The sequence below is a fragment of the Haliotis cracherodii genome, unplaced genomic scaffold (genome assembly GCF_022045235.1).
Source record: "Haliotis cracherodii isolate W230 unplaced genomic scaffold, xgHalCrac1.p SCAF_10, whole genome shotgun sequence".
NCBI classification, from domain to species: Eukaryota; Metazoa; Mollusca; class Gastropoda; order Lepetellida; family Haliotidae; genus Haliotis; species Haliotis cracherodii.
Genome location: NW_027266265.1, coordinates 13,546,603 through 13,560,568, shown reverse-complemented (window position 1 = coordinate 13,560,568; position 13,966 = coordinate 13,546,603). Strand labels below are relative to the sequence as shown.

Here is a 13,966-nt window from a genome sequence, read left to right as displayed (position 1 = left end):
ATACCCTGCTATTTGATCCAACGATCATGCGATCTTGTGTAGAGTGGAAATAATGTTCCATAGTTACAATATCACAAGCGCACGGTTACAAAATATTGCCTGTGTGACGTTAAATTGTAGCGCACTCACTGTAACAGACGAAGTTATGTATGACGCTGAAAAATACAATCCTGTCATAATAGTTTTTAATAACTGAATTCAATAGCTGAGTATGCCACGCATGACAAACATAGAACGTGCAGCAGATGTATGCGTCTTGGTGCGCCGACGATGGCGCCGTCGTCATACCAGGACCGGAGTTGCAATACGTTGATAAGGTCCCAAATGACTCCCCGCGCTCATAGTATTGCAAATCTCCATATATAATTGTATGTTTGTGTGTGTTTGTTTAACTTTATTTGAGCCGTATGTGGTTGGTGACGTGGGATGTGTGTGTTACTTGAATGTCAACCCTCCCCCCCCACCCCCTATCCCCCCACAAATTAAAAAAAAATACCAAGTGGTTTTCCTATCCCATATGTATGTGCTATAACGATATTACTCTTTCATACAGTGTAATATCAATAGTGCATCTTCAGACATGTATTAGAGTGCTACAGTAAACTACGGTTATAACGAACTCAAACGGACTACTAATTTTAGTTCGTCATAACCGTAATTCGTTATAGGCATATATACAGTATAACTACAGCAAGTAGTCGGGACTAAAAATTTAGTTCGTTATATCCGTTAGTTCGTTATAAGCGTGTTCGTTATAACCGTAGTTTTCTGTAATACAAATTGTTGTTGCGTCGCTTTGTCGGATGGATACACCCGGAACCTACCTGTACACGTGGTCGTGACTTCGAGGATCAGTATCACTACATATTTATGTGTTCACTGTTTACGCTCGAAAAACGAATAGAAATATCTTAATTCTGAATGCAATGACCTGAGCCTTGGCTGAAAGCACTTTAGAGTGAACTTTCAAGGAATTGATTTGTCTGATACATCGGAGCATGATGGTTTGGAATGGTTGGACTCGACTTTCACCTTGTACTGGGCCCCTTGAGTTGTAAGGTAACAGGCTCCGTTCGGATCCACCGTCCTAAGCCCCATGTGACGTCACAGGCATATCCGGAAGTGACGTCACATGACAACGATGACATACGTGTAACAACCGGAAGTGGCATAGTAAAGGCATTCTGGGTAATACTCATAACAGGAAGTGACGTCACAAATGGAAACTAGAACTTACTTAAAGGGGAAGTGTACACGCAAAAATCACTTTCTTTCTTTTTCTAAACAAAACGCAATTTTAGAATTAGTTAGTATCTGTGTTTGAAAATATACACTCATTTTTTTCATAGTGAAAGTAGGAAGCTCACAATAGTGTGAAAGTGATATGCCGTTATGAGGCCTTCGTTTTACGAGCGAAATAGGCCTGAGTTATCCCCCTTAGATTATGACGTAATTGGTGCCAATTCAACTGGGTCCCTGTCTATTCTCAACGCAAAAGATATCAAGGACCAGTTTGCGGTAAAACAACATGGTCTACGACACACTCGGGCGCAGGGTGACTCAGCATAACACAATTCTGGCTGGCATCTGAGATGCTAGAATCACAAAACTGTACCTACACCACGTGAAGCGGCTCTAACAAAGCATGATGACGTCATAATGTTTATCAATTGGCACCAATGACGTCATATTGCAAGGGGCATAAGCCATGGTGTTTTTGTTATGGAAATAGAACGCTTGGTAAATGTGAAAAATATAAATCGTTTTAGTGCAAAAAATATGTTAATTAAATATGATGTTTTTATATTTTTGTCTATGACACTTCTATGTTAACACTTTTAATGTGGAAAAAGTACAAGAAAAAATGGTTCATTTCCGTGTGAACTTGCCCTTTAAGAATTTAGTATCTTTATCTCGAAGTTGGCATTTACCATATTAACAGATTCGAGAAGCGCAAATAAACATTGCACAAAGTTGTGAGGAATTCTCCTAGATGCAGGCCGGGGGATCTGGATTGAAGTAAAAAAACAGAGATCCGTTGTGTCAGTAAGTTTCATTTACAGCAAATCCAGTACGTAAAACATGCACACATGAACATTTGTCACAATTTGCTGCGAAATACATTAAAATGTTCAATTGGTCATCGAATACACCTGCTGCCTACCACATTTCTGGTTCATGCGATCGTATTGTACTTAGGTAATACCCCATAGTTTATATTTAAACACAATTATATTCATTACAATAAATTAATATTAAAGGGATTAGTAAACAAAGAACTCATTATCTATGTAAAACATGTCTATAATAACGTATATTTTAACACACCCAATGTTTTAGAAACAATAGTTAATGTTATACATCCATTCAAGCCAGATGCCAGCTGTTATTGATTCTACCATGACCACATGATTGGACAATCAATAAAATATACATATTATTAATCAATTTGGATTGAAAAAAAAATGCGTCTGATTTTATGAGCGCTTCACTGCACGCTAACATTCCTGACAACACTGTCATTGCTTTACTGACTCGTAGGACCGATCAAACAAGGGGCAATCCTTCTATTCTGCAAGGTTCCACTGTAAATGTCCATTTAAGTATTGAATGATCTAATTTCATCGTAGCCTGAGCATCTACAGACCCCACACACCCTGCACTTTTTACCAGAACATGTGGACGTATGACCCTGATGGCAGACACCACCTCGGGGAATCGTATGAACACTGTTGCCTACCACTGATGTACTCGTGTTGATGCATACGTAAAATCATGTAAAATGGGAACATTGCAATACCGTAGTTGGCGTTCATTCAAAATCCATGAACACCATGTTTTGTTTGTTTGTTTGTTGTTTAACGGTGCACTCAGCAATATTCCAGCTATATGACGACGGTCTTTAAATAATCGACTCTGGACCAGACAATCCAGTGACTGACATCATGAACATCGATCCAGGCAATTGGGATACGATGACATGCATCAACCAACTCAGAGAGCCTGACCACCCGACTCCTTGAGTCATCTGTAAGACAAGCATGGTCGCCCTATACTATGTATTGATACCTGAATACACTCTTCAAAAAAGGAAACGAACAGGTAGCATGCACTTCATTGAAGCGCCGAGCACCCTCATTCAAATGAAAGTGCTGAATCACTGACAGTCTAAAAATAAACCCACTCAACATTTGAAAGGGATATTCTGAGTACGCGACCTGAACGTGTGTGAATTGCTGCTTGCAGTCACACCAATAGTACCCTATATTCCAATGCTACTGTAGCATATAAGGGGCGGTGGGGTAGCCTAGTGGCTGAAGCGTTCGCTCGTAACGCCGAAGACCCGTGTTCGATTCCCCACATGGTTGCAATGTGTGAAGCTCATTTCTGGCGTCTTCCTGGCGTCCCACTGAATACTATATTCCGTATTTCAGAAATGTATTTCTTCGCTTCAAAGTAAATCGTCACTGAGAAGTTTAATTATTCTTATTAACCTTATTTCAGGATAAGTCTAAAGGTACTTAAACCCAAGGAGGAAATTGTTCAGTCCACACACACACACGCACGCACGCACGCACTATTTTTATTGGAAATACTTTTCACTGCGGTGGAAATACTTTACTGTATTTTCATTGTAGTTTTTGACATTTTCGCTTTTGTTTTTGACCTTTTCGTTTTTGTTTTGGACATATCCCTTTTAGTTTTTGACATTTTTGCTTCAAATTTCAGCGATTCGATAGCTACTTTTCCATGTTTTCGGTTGTTTTTATACATGATTTATCACATATTTGTATGACAAATTGCGTTAATTTGCAAAAGGTTACGATAAAAGTAAGTGAAATATCAAAATATTGAAAAACAGACTCCATGTCCCTTATGGGCCACCGTAAGTTTGGGCACTCCCAGATGTTATCGCGTACACAGTGTCCTTGGCATACTTAGTAACACATGCCCTATATGATGTAGTTCTTAAAATAGCTGCATGGGGAATATCCCGTTTGAGCAGGCACAAATCAGAGGTACTACATTACATGCGCCGACCCAGACACAGGGTTTGCAAACACTCTAAGAAGGTTCCTGCTATATTCATCATTGGAACACTCGTCAGGTACAAGATTTGGGTTAATCATGTTAATGTGCTGTCAGTAGTTATGGATTTACCCCGCGGGGATTCCGTACTGCATAATGGATCAACCCGTGAAGATCCGGGTTACAATAGGTCTTCAGCAACCAATGCTTGCTGTAAAAGAGGCGACTAACGGAATCGGGGGGTCAGGCTCGCTGACTTGTTTGATGTATGTCATCGTATACCTATTGTTTGATTGGATGTTTGGAGACAACACTAAAATGTTGCTTCTACTTTCACTTTTGCTTTTGCTTCAGAGAAACTTATGACAATTCCAGGAACATTTGAAGTCCCAACTCAAGTATTCAGTCAGTTTGGTGGTCATTTGGAGTCTATATTGGCAGCGTTATAGTAGCCCTTCTACAGGTTTGACATAGGTTTGTATTGTTTAGACAACTTAAATTTACTAATCAGCAAAATACCATTTTATCCAAATCAAAATGCATGCATTTTGCATCTTTCTTTTAAATGAGTTCATATTATCCTTTCATTTTGCAAACACCCATTTACCTTCCACCCGTGAAGACCCGGGGTAGTATAGGTCTTTAGCAACCCGTGCTTGCCGTAAAACGCGACTGTGCTTGTCGTAAGAGGCGGCTGACGGGATCGGGTGGTCAGGCTCGCTGACTTGGTTGATGCATGTCATCGATCCCAATTGCGTGGATCGATGCTCATGATATTAATCACTGGATTGTCTTGTCCAGACTTGATTATTTACAGACCATCGTCATAAAGCTGGAATATAGTTGAATGCGGCGTTAAACAACAAAACAACCAACATTTACCTTCCCCACTAAGTTTGCTGATAATAGTTATGCTGGTTCATTCACCGCATCACATGATGTTGATGTTGAGGGTTGCTGACTGACTGTTCATGCAATCATAGGCCGGCTTATCTATCTTTAAGGATGAACGAGGTGAGGTGAAATGGGGTTTAACGTCGCGTCCAAGATTATTGCACTTATATAGCGACGTGCATTATACATGCACGTGTGTGTGGCAGCTTGTACTAGTCACAATTTATAGTGCTAGCTCACTGAGATATCATGCTGCAGTTTAACATGAATACCCCACTCAGACACATTATACTGACTCCGAGCCGACCAGTCCTTGTTTTAGCCCCTTAATACCGAGCGCCAGACAGGGTAACAACAAGAACCATCTTTTAACGTCTTTTGGTATGACGCGGCCGGGGATCGAACTCCGGACCTTCCGCTCTCCGGGTGGACGCTCTACCACTAGACCACGGAGGCGGATGAACGAAAAACACCAGCAGTCCTCTCCCACAATCTCCTTGTATTGTTGAGGTTATTTCGTCAGAATTATTACTTTTACTTTCAGGACACAATATGACCACCCAATTTTACGAATGCAGTAAGTGCCCCAAGATCGATACACAGAGAAAATTAACAGAGCATTTTATCCGAAGCCACGTGGCAAAGGAGGAGGCACCATGGAGGTGTTCCTTGTGCAATTTCAAGGCTCTGTCGCATCATCAGCTTCTGAATCATACAAATCATTTTCGCCACCAAGAAGCACTGAAGCGATGCCCTCGAGGAATATCAGAGTACATAGAATCCAAAACACCATATAAAGTACAATTTGGTAGAGATATTTTTCCGCATCGCGAGGATGAACCTATGTACAATATCGGCGTGGACAAGGTTATCGATTACCACCACAAATCATTCGGTATCGTTGTCAGTACTGGTTTGGGTTTTGACTATTCCGTTGGCGAGACAGAATCGGAGGAAGACGAAATAAGAAGAAATAGATTTTGTGAAAGAGAAGGAGACACGAGGGAAAGGAGAAACAGATCTCAGGAAAGAGAAGGAAACGACAGGGAAAGAAGAAAGAAATCTGAGGTAAGAGAAGGAAACACAATGGAAAGAAGAAAGACATCTGAGGAAAGAGAAGGAAACACAATGGAAAGAAGAAGGACATCAATGGAAAGAGAAGAAAACACAATGGGAAGAAGAAGGACATCTGAGGAAAGAGAAGAAAACACAATGGAAAGAAGGAAATCCAAGGAAAGAGAAGAAAACACAATGGAAAGAAGAAGGACATCCAAGGAAAGAGAAGAAAACACAATGGAAAGAAGGAAATCCAAGGAAAGAGAAGGAAACACAATGGAAAGGAGAAGGACATCCAAGGAAAGAGAAGAAAACACAATGGAAAGAAGAAGGACATCCAAGGAAAGAGAAGAAAACACAATGGAAAGAAGAAGGACATCTGAGGAAAGAGAAGAAAACACAATGGAAAGAAGAAAGACATCTGAGGAAAGAGAAGAAAACACAATGGAAAGAAGAAGGACATCCAAGGAAAGAGAAGAAAACACAATGGAAAGAAGAAAGACATCTGAGAAAAGAGAAGGAAACACAATGGAAAGAAAAAGGACATCCAAGGAAAGAGAAGAAAACACAATGGAAAGAAGAAAAACATCTGAGAAAAGAGAAGGAAACACAATGGAAAGAAAAAGGACATCCAAGGAAAGAGAAGAAAACACAATGGTAAGAAGAAAGACATCTGAGGAAAGAGAAGGAAACACAATGGAAAGAAGGAAATCCAAGGAAAGAGAAGGAAACACAATGGAAAGAAGAAAGAAATCCCAGGAAAGAGAAGGAAATGGCGGGGAAAGAAGAAAGAAATCGGAGGAAAAAGAAAGAAAAGGCGGTGAAAGAAGAAATAAATCCGAGAAAGGAGAAAGAAAAACAAGCGAAATAAGAAATATTAACGGGGATGAAGAAAGAAACGGTGTAGAAAAAGGAAGGAAATCGAAAGAAAGGGGAAATAAGCGACATCGAACATCTGAACCAGACAACCAGAACAAAAAGCCCAGACTGACATCTTCATCGGATGAGGGCAGCAGAATTAAGACAACAAGGACACCAACCACACGACGAGAAAGGGTACACATGGCAACAGACGATGCTGGCGTAAACGAGGAAACAAACATGAAAGATCTTCCCGAAGACAAAAATGTGACCGGAATTACCAAAACCTATAAAGAGGCCCAGAGGGCGAAAACATCTTTCCCACTTAAAACAGAAGAACTAGACCTGCCATTAAACAACAACCTGAACCAGAACAAACAAATATATGACCATACTAACGAACCTACGCCGGATGTTGAAGAATCAGCCGAGGTCAACGTCGAACTAGGCATTGCGGATCAGCCATCACAAGCTGGAGCAGAGAGTGAGCCGGATGTAGAGGTTGTTGGGGAAGAGGGCGTTCTTGTCGACAAGATATCGGACCTGATACAGAGTCTCCAGCCCATGAAGAACATCTCGAAAGCCCTCATTAGTCTGGACTTCCACATGAGACGACTCTTGCCACTGTTGGAGCAGTGTCAAAATGGAAGGCATTCATCAACAGCAGGCTTATTGAAGGGCAGCAATGAATGTTAACACTGGAAGAACTGTATGTCTTTTATCACTGCATAGTGACATTTATACCAGCCATATTTAGGTTAATAAAATATGTTAAACTGCTATTTACAATCATGATATCTAAATTAAAACAATGATTTATCATGTCCATAACATAAAGACCACAAGAAGCGTTCACTTGTTTTTAAATTTCAGATGTCAAAATTTTTGCAGTTGCCACTGTTTTTTTAATATATCTTTAAATTTTAGCAAGGCACTATATACCATAGACATAAATATGTTGTTCTTTCTTGCATAACTGTGTACAATTTATGACATGACAAGTAAGTTTAGTCACTATTCATATTTCGAGACCCGTGAAGATTCCGGGGTAGAATAGTTCTTCAGCAACCCATGCTTGCCGTAAAAGGTGACTATGCTTATCGTAAAAGGCGAATAGACAATCCAATGATTGACATCATGAGCATCGATCCACGCAACTGGGTTGGTTGATTTGTTGGTTTGTTGTTTTACGCCGCACCTCATCAATGTTCCAGCTATATGACGGCGGTCTGTAAATAATCGAGTCTGGACGAGACAATCCAGTGACTGATATCATGAGCATCGATCAACGCAATTGGGATACGATGACATGCATCAACCATATCAGCGAGCCTGACCACCGTACCCCGTCAGTCGCCTTTTACGACAAGCATAGTCGCCTTTTACGGTTGCTGAAGACCTATTGTACCCCGGATCTTCACGGGTCGGGTCAGTTACTGATATTGTCAGCACAGAAAATTAGTACTGAAGCGCTCGTAAAATAGCTGGTTCTTACAATAAAAATTTCATCCGTGACCAACTCCTGTCATAACCAGTACCTTCAACATATGTTTCATGTTTCTGCATTTTCCATTCTTTTATATATCAAGTTTTAAAAGCTAAAAACCATCTGTTGATCGCTTCGTGTGGCATCTAACATCTGTATGCAAAGTCGAAAAATCTGTTGCAGTTACAAGAAACAGACCTCTTAATTAACAGTCGTCACGATAAGGCTGAAATACTGCCGATGTGACGTTAAATATTAACTCACTCACCCACTCACTTAATTAACAGACAGAAATGGAATACTTGCAGATAACATTATATAATATATCAAAAGTGTTATAATGCGTGTCATAAAGCCTAATCTAATGAAGATTGTCCATTTCAAGCTGTTTTATTTGTTAAAAAACGTACATATATCGTCCATCGTATACCTAACGCAACATATCAATCTTGGGAAATAGATAAATAAACAAATATTTAAAAATTGTCAGCATTATAAATTTAAAAAAAAAACCAGAACAAAAGCAAGAAAACACTCCCGTTATTCCGGGACAAGCCGAATAGCGACTCGTGCCCCTCTCGTGGCCATTTTTGGCGCAACGGGCATAGAAAAAAGAATTGTCAACTTGTTGCGTAATGATTCACGTATATCATCCGCATATAAACTGACGTCAAAAGAAACTTTACCAGAGTTTGAAATCACTCTTGCTCAAAAACAACAAAACAAACATACATGAAGTAAAGTGTATTGAGAAGATCAATATATCAACATAATCAACACTGAAAATGACAATCATGCTGCGACCAAGGATGATGTCAGAGCCCCCCGGAGTTGAGTGTGGTACAAAACTCGAGCTTTCAGAATCATGGACAATAGGCAGAGTACATAAACAATCGCTCACGTTCAATAACAAGTCATTAGTAGCGTGTGTGACCACCAAATGCCTAAATACACGCAAAAACTCTTCGACGCACAGAAAAAGTCTGTCGTCTGATGAAGTCAAGATGGATTTGACGCCATTCTTCTTTGAGGGCCAAGATCAGTTCTTGCTGGTTTGCTGGAGAGTGTGGTCGTTGTGGAACACGACGATCCATCAAGTCCCAGAGGTGTTCTATGGGGGACATGTCGGGTGAGCGTGCAGGCCAGGGCAGGGCGTTGACGTTGTTGGCTGCGAGGAAGTTAGTGACAATTTTGGCTGTATGGGCTCTAGCGTTGTCATGCTGATAAATGACACCACGTGGCTGCTGTTGGAGAAATGGTAGGACAACTGAACGAATAATGTTATCCATGTACCGCTGAGCTGTCAAGTTTCCGTCAACGATGACCAGCGGTGTCCTCTCCTGCCCACAGATCCCTCCCCACACCATGACACTCCCTCCACCATATGGAACGACCTCCTGCACGCAACACGCCGCCGTTCGTTCACCCCTTCGGCGGTAAACACGTTGTCTTCCATCAGCCCTAGACATACAGAATCGACTTTCGTCAGTGAAGATAATCCTCTGCCAGTCACGTCGTTGCCAACGTCGTACACAAGTTTCTTTTGGACGTCAGTTTATCATGTATATTCCTGATGCTATTGAAAACACAACGGGGAATTATATTGAGCAATAAGATTGAACACATTTAACTGTATCTTGGGTATATTTTAGATACAAGACATCAAAAATATTTCTGAGGGATTCTTTGACCGAAGAACTTGAAGTCATACGCACATTCTGATTGGTTTGTCGTATTTCCGTGAAAATATCTCCGTTCCCCCGTCACTCGATGATATCATGATATTTCACTCGACACATGAAATGTCCAATTTAATATACATGTATACTTTTTGTGTAGTTGTCTACCGGAAAATGTAATTATTTCATTACAAATGTAAAACCTTGAGACGTGAATTCTCCCCACCCAATACACACATGGACGGTTAACAACCCCTTGTAATTGCGACTAGTTTCGTGTTTGCAAAATCTTAAAAAATATAAACAAAAATAACAAAAAATATTTACGGTCACGAAAATTCTGTATCATACATATAGATGTGATTATAATTATACAAAATCATCTATAACAAAAATATTCTTGTAAACTTCGCTTATAATAGTCTCGATTGACGAGTTAAATGAGAAATGTACAGTTTATAACAAAACATTTAAAGGGAATACCAAACGGCAGGAACCGATATTTACTCCATAAATGACCAACTGTCATTATTTTGTCTTGTCAATGTGGAACTAGCGTAAAAAGGAAGTCAACAGTTTGTGCACGGGCCAGACACTTACGATAAACGTGGAGGGAAGGGAGATCAATCTTGTATGACAATAGTTCCGTCAAAGCGTTATGTTCACTGCAATGAATATATTGCTTACTCAACTTTCAGACCCAGTCTTTCATACTGAAGTATATGATAAAATGTGTGATCTTGCTGGGCCCTCTTGTGTCACTTTGCCCCGGCTGAATGGATCCTTGCTGATGTCATCAGCTGATTGTCAACAATGGTTTCCCTGCCAAAGGACCCGTGAACATCCGGGAGGGAATGGGTCTTCAGCAACCCATGCTTGTCGTAAGAGGCGACTAACGGGATCGGGTGGTCAGGCTCGCTGACTTGGTTGTTGCATGTCAACGGTCCCAATTGCGTGGATCGATGGTCAGGATGTCAATTACTGGATTGTCTTGTCCAGACTCGATTATTTACAGACCTCCGTCATATAGCTGAAATATTGCTGAGTGCGGCGTTCAACAACTATCCAACCAACCCTGCCAAAGACTGTTTTTATTATTCACAGAGTTCAACATTGCTGACTGCCACGTACGCCCGTCACTCAATGGTTTCTCTTATCTGAAGAGATAAAACGATCTATTTGCAATTAATTGTCCGACCAGGAAGTATTGACTTTTCACTACACAGTGACTGTGTCTTTCCTCTCCTTTAACACTGGTAAAGTAATCAGCTTTTAAACTCTGGGCAGGGTCGATTCTAAAATCAATTTACCGTCACGTCACAAGACAACAGTGTATTGTTTCCGTCACCCGGACGGCATTGTTGACGTCATTCGGATATTATTGTGACGTAAGGGCGGAATGACGTCACACTAGAAACGACGTCATAGCTTAATATTTTTGACGTCATTCGACAAATTGTGGTTCCGCTGCTGTTGCGACTTGCTGTCCTTAAAGGTAAACACTAAAATTCGTCTCTGATTGTGGACATCTTCGGTAATAAATAGAACAATATATTCGTGTTCATGTCATGCTATGCTTACGACACTCGTACCTAAGATCCGGAATTTTGACACTCGAGTCCTAAACATAGTATGATATGAACACTGATATAACATCCTCTATATTTTTATTATGCCTCAAAGTAAGATCGAAATAATATCGTCTCTACAAATGAACCAGCTACAGCCTGAAAAACAACATACACTGACGATGAACTCCATTATGTTCTCATTACATGAGTATGAGTGTCTCGTTTCACCACCACAGAGATTATGAATAAATTATTGGGATAAACAGTTGTGATAGAACAGCAGGTGTGAAGGTGATACATGCAACTCCCACCTCTGTCCATAGTCTCATACAGGGAGAAGGCGAGAGAGTTGGGAGTGTGTCAGTGTGTATGTGTGAGGATGGGATGGGATGGGATGGGATGGGATGGGATGGGGATGAAATTGGATGGGTTGGGATGGGGATGAAATTAGATTGGTTGGGTTGGGTTGGGATGGGATGGGATAGGATGGGATGGGATGGGGATAGGATGGGATGGGATGGGATGGGGATGGGATGGGATGGGGATAGGATGGGATGGGATAGGATGGGATAGGATGGGATGGGATTGGATTGGATTGGATGGGGATGGGATGGGATGGGATGGGATGGGATAGGATGGGATAGGATGGGATGGGATTGGATTGGATGGGGATGGGATGGGATGGGATGGGATGGGAAGGGGTGGGATGGGATGGGATAGGATGGGATGGGATGGGATTAGGATGGGATGGGATGGGGATGGGGATGAAATTAGATGGGTTGGGTTGGGTTGGGATGGGGATGAAATTAGATTGGTTGGGTTGGGTTGGGTTGGGATGGGATGGGGATAGGATGGGATGGGATGGGGAAAGGATGGGATGGGATGGGGATGGGGATGGGATGGGATGGGGATGGGATGGGATGGGGTGGGATGGGGATGGGACGGGATGGGGATAGGATGGGATGGGATAGGATGGGATGGGATAGGATGGGATGGGATGGGATCGGATTGGATGGGGATGGGGATGGGATGGGATGGGATGGGAAGGGGTGGGATGGGATGGGATGGGATGGGGATGGGATGGGATGGGAAGGGTGGGATGGGATGGGATGGGATAGGATGGGATGGGATGGGATAGGGTGGGATGGGGATAGGATGGGATGGGGATGGGGATGAAATTAGATGGGTTGGGTTGGAATGGGATGGGGATAGGATGGGATGGGATGGGATGGGATGGGAATGGGATAGGGTGGGATGGGATGGGATAGGATGGGAAGGGGTGGGATGGGATGGGATAGGATGGGATGGGATGGGATGGGATAGGATGGGTTTGGATTAGGATGGGATGGGGATGGAGATGAAATTAGATGGGTTGGGTTGGGATGGGATGGGATAGGATGAGATGGGCTGGGCTGGGCTGGATGTGGATGGGTTTGCTTTGGTTAAGTTGGGATGGGATGAGATGGGATAGGATGGGGATAGGATTGGTTGGTTTGGGTTGGGTTGGGTTGGGTTGGGTTGGGTTGGGTTGGGTTGGGTTGGGTTGGGTTGGGTTGGGTTGGGTTGGGTTGGGTTGGGATGGGATGAGATGGGATAGGATGGGGACAGGATTGGTTGGGTTGGGTTGGGATGGGATGAGATGGGATAGGATCGGATGGGATGGGATGGGATGGGAAAGGCATAGGGATGGGGTATGGGGTTTTAACAGGAACTCGAACAGTTTTCCATTTTTTTCAGATAATAATATGGAAAAAAGGTCCACTCTTGTGAAACCTAAACAAACCCGGATTCGAACCAAGGGCGCCTTACGCTGCACTGTCGGGTGTGACGCCTAACTCTGCCCCCGTTTACCTAAATCCAAATCGTGACACGATAAACCATAGTGTATTATGCTACTATATATAAAACACGTTTAATGCTATATTTAACACAGTGGCCTATATGGGGGTACACGCTATGCTATGTACCAGGAAGTACACTGGTCACGTTGACAAGTAACTGATTACATAGGCTTAGACATGGCGTGCTATTCAAGGCGCTCTCAATAGATTACTTGTCGGTGTATGCATCGAAGCAGTGGGATTTACTGGAATCGTCTAGGGGCTTCTATTATATAAAGGTTACCTTGTCAGAAGAAGAACAGACACGACATGGAGTGTAGGGTGTAATGACTTACTGCTGTAACGAACTGTAACTAATTGACAGTTGACCAACTTATGCCACAAAACTGTCAACGTTTATGTCGTAGATTGATGACGGTTATAAAATAAACAAATATAATTGATGATAGAAATAATTCGAATAATATTTCCAACTGTTCTACAAGTCAAACAGGTGTAGCCTGAATACCAGACTGACTAGACCCGTGAAGATCCGGGTAGAGAGTAGGT

At 42.0% G+C, this 13,966-nt stretch overlaps 1 protein-coding gene across 1 annotated transcript; it reads left to right on the top strand.

Moving 5' to 3' along the window:
• Positions 1-4,002: 4,002 nt before the first annotated feature.
• On the top strand, positions 4,003-8,217 carry LOC139446733 (trichohyalin-like). Its single transcript, XM_071228037.1, has 3 exons — positions 4,003-4,108; positions 4,384-4,503; positions 5,468-8,217. The coding sequence occupies exon 3, from the start codon at positions 5,476-5,478 to the stop codon at positions 7,534-7,536; it is 2,061 nt and encodes a 686-aa protein (XP_071084138.1). The 5' UTR covers positions 4,003-4,108; positions 4,384-4,503; positions 5,468-5,475; the 3' UTR covers positions 7,537-8,217.
• Positions 8,218-13,966: the final 5,749 nt, after the last annotated feature.

Coding starts and splice junctions, on each gene's coding strand:
- LOC139446733 (XM_071228037.1), top strand. CDS start 5,476: ATGACCACCCAATTTTACGAATGCAGTAAGTGCCCCAAGATCGATACA.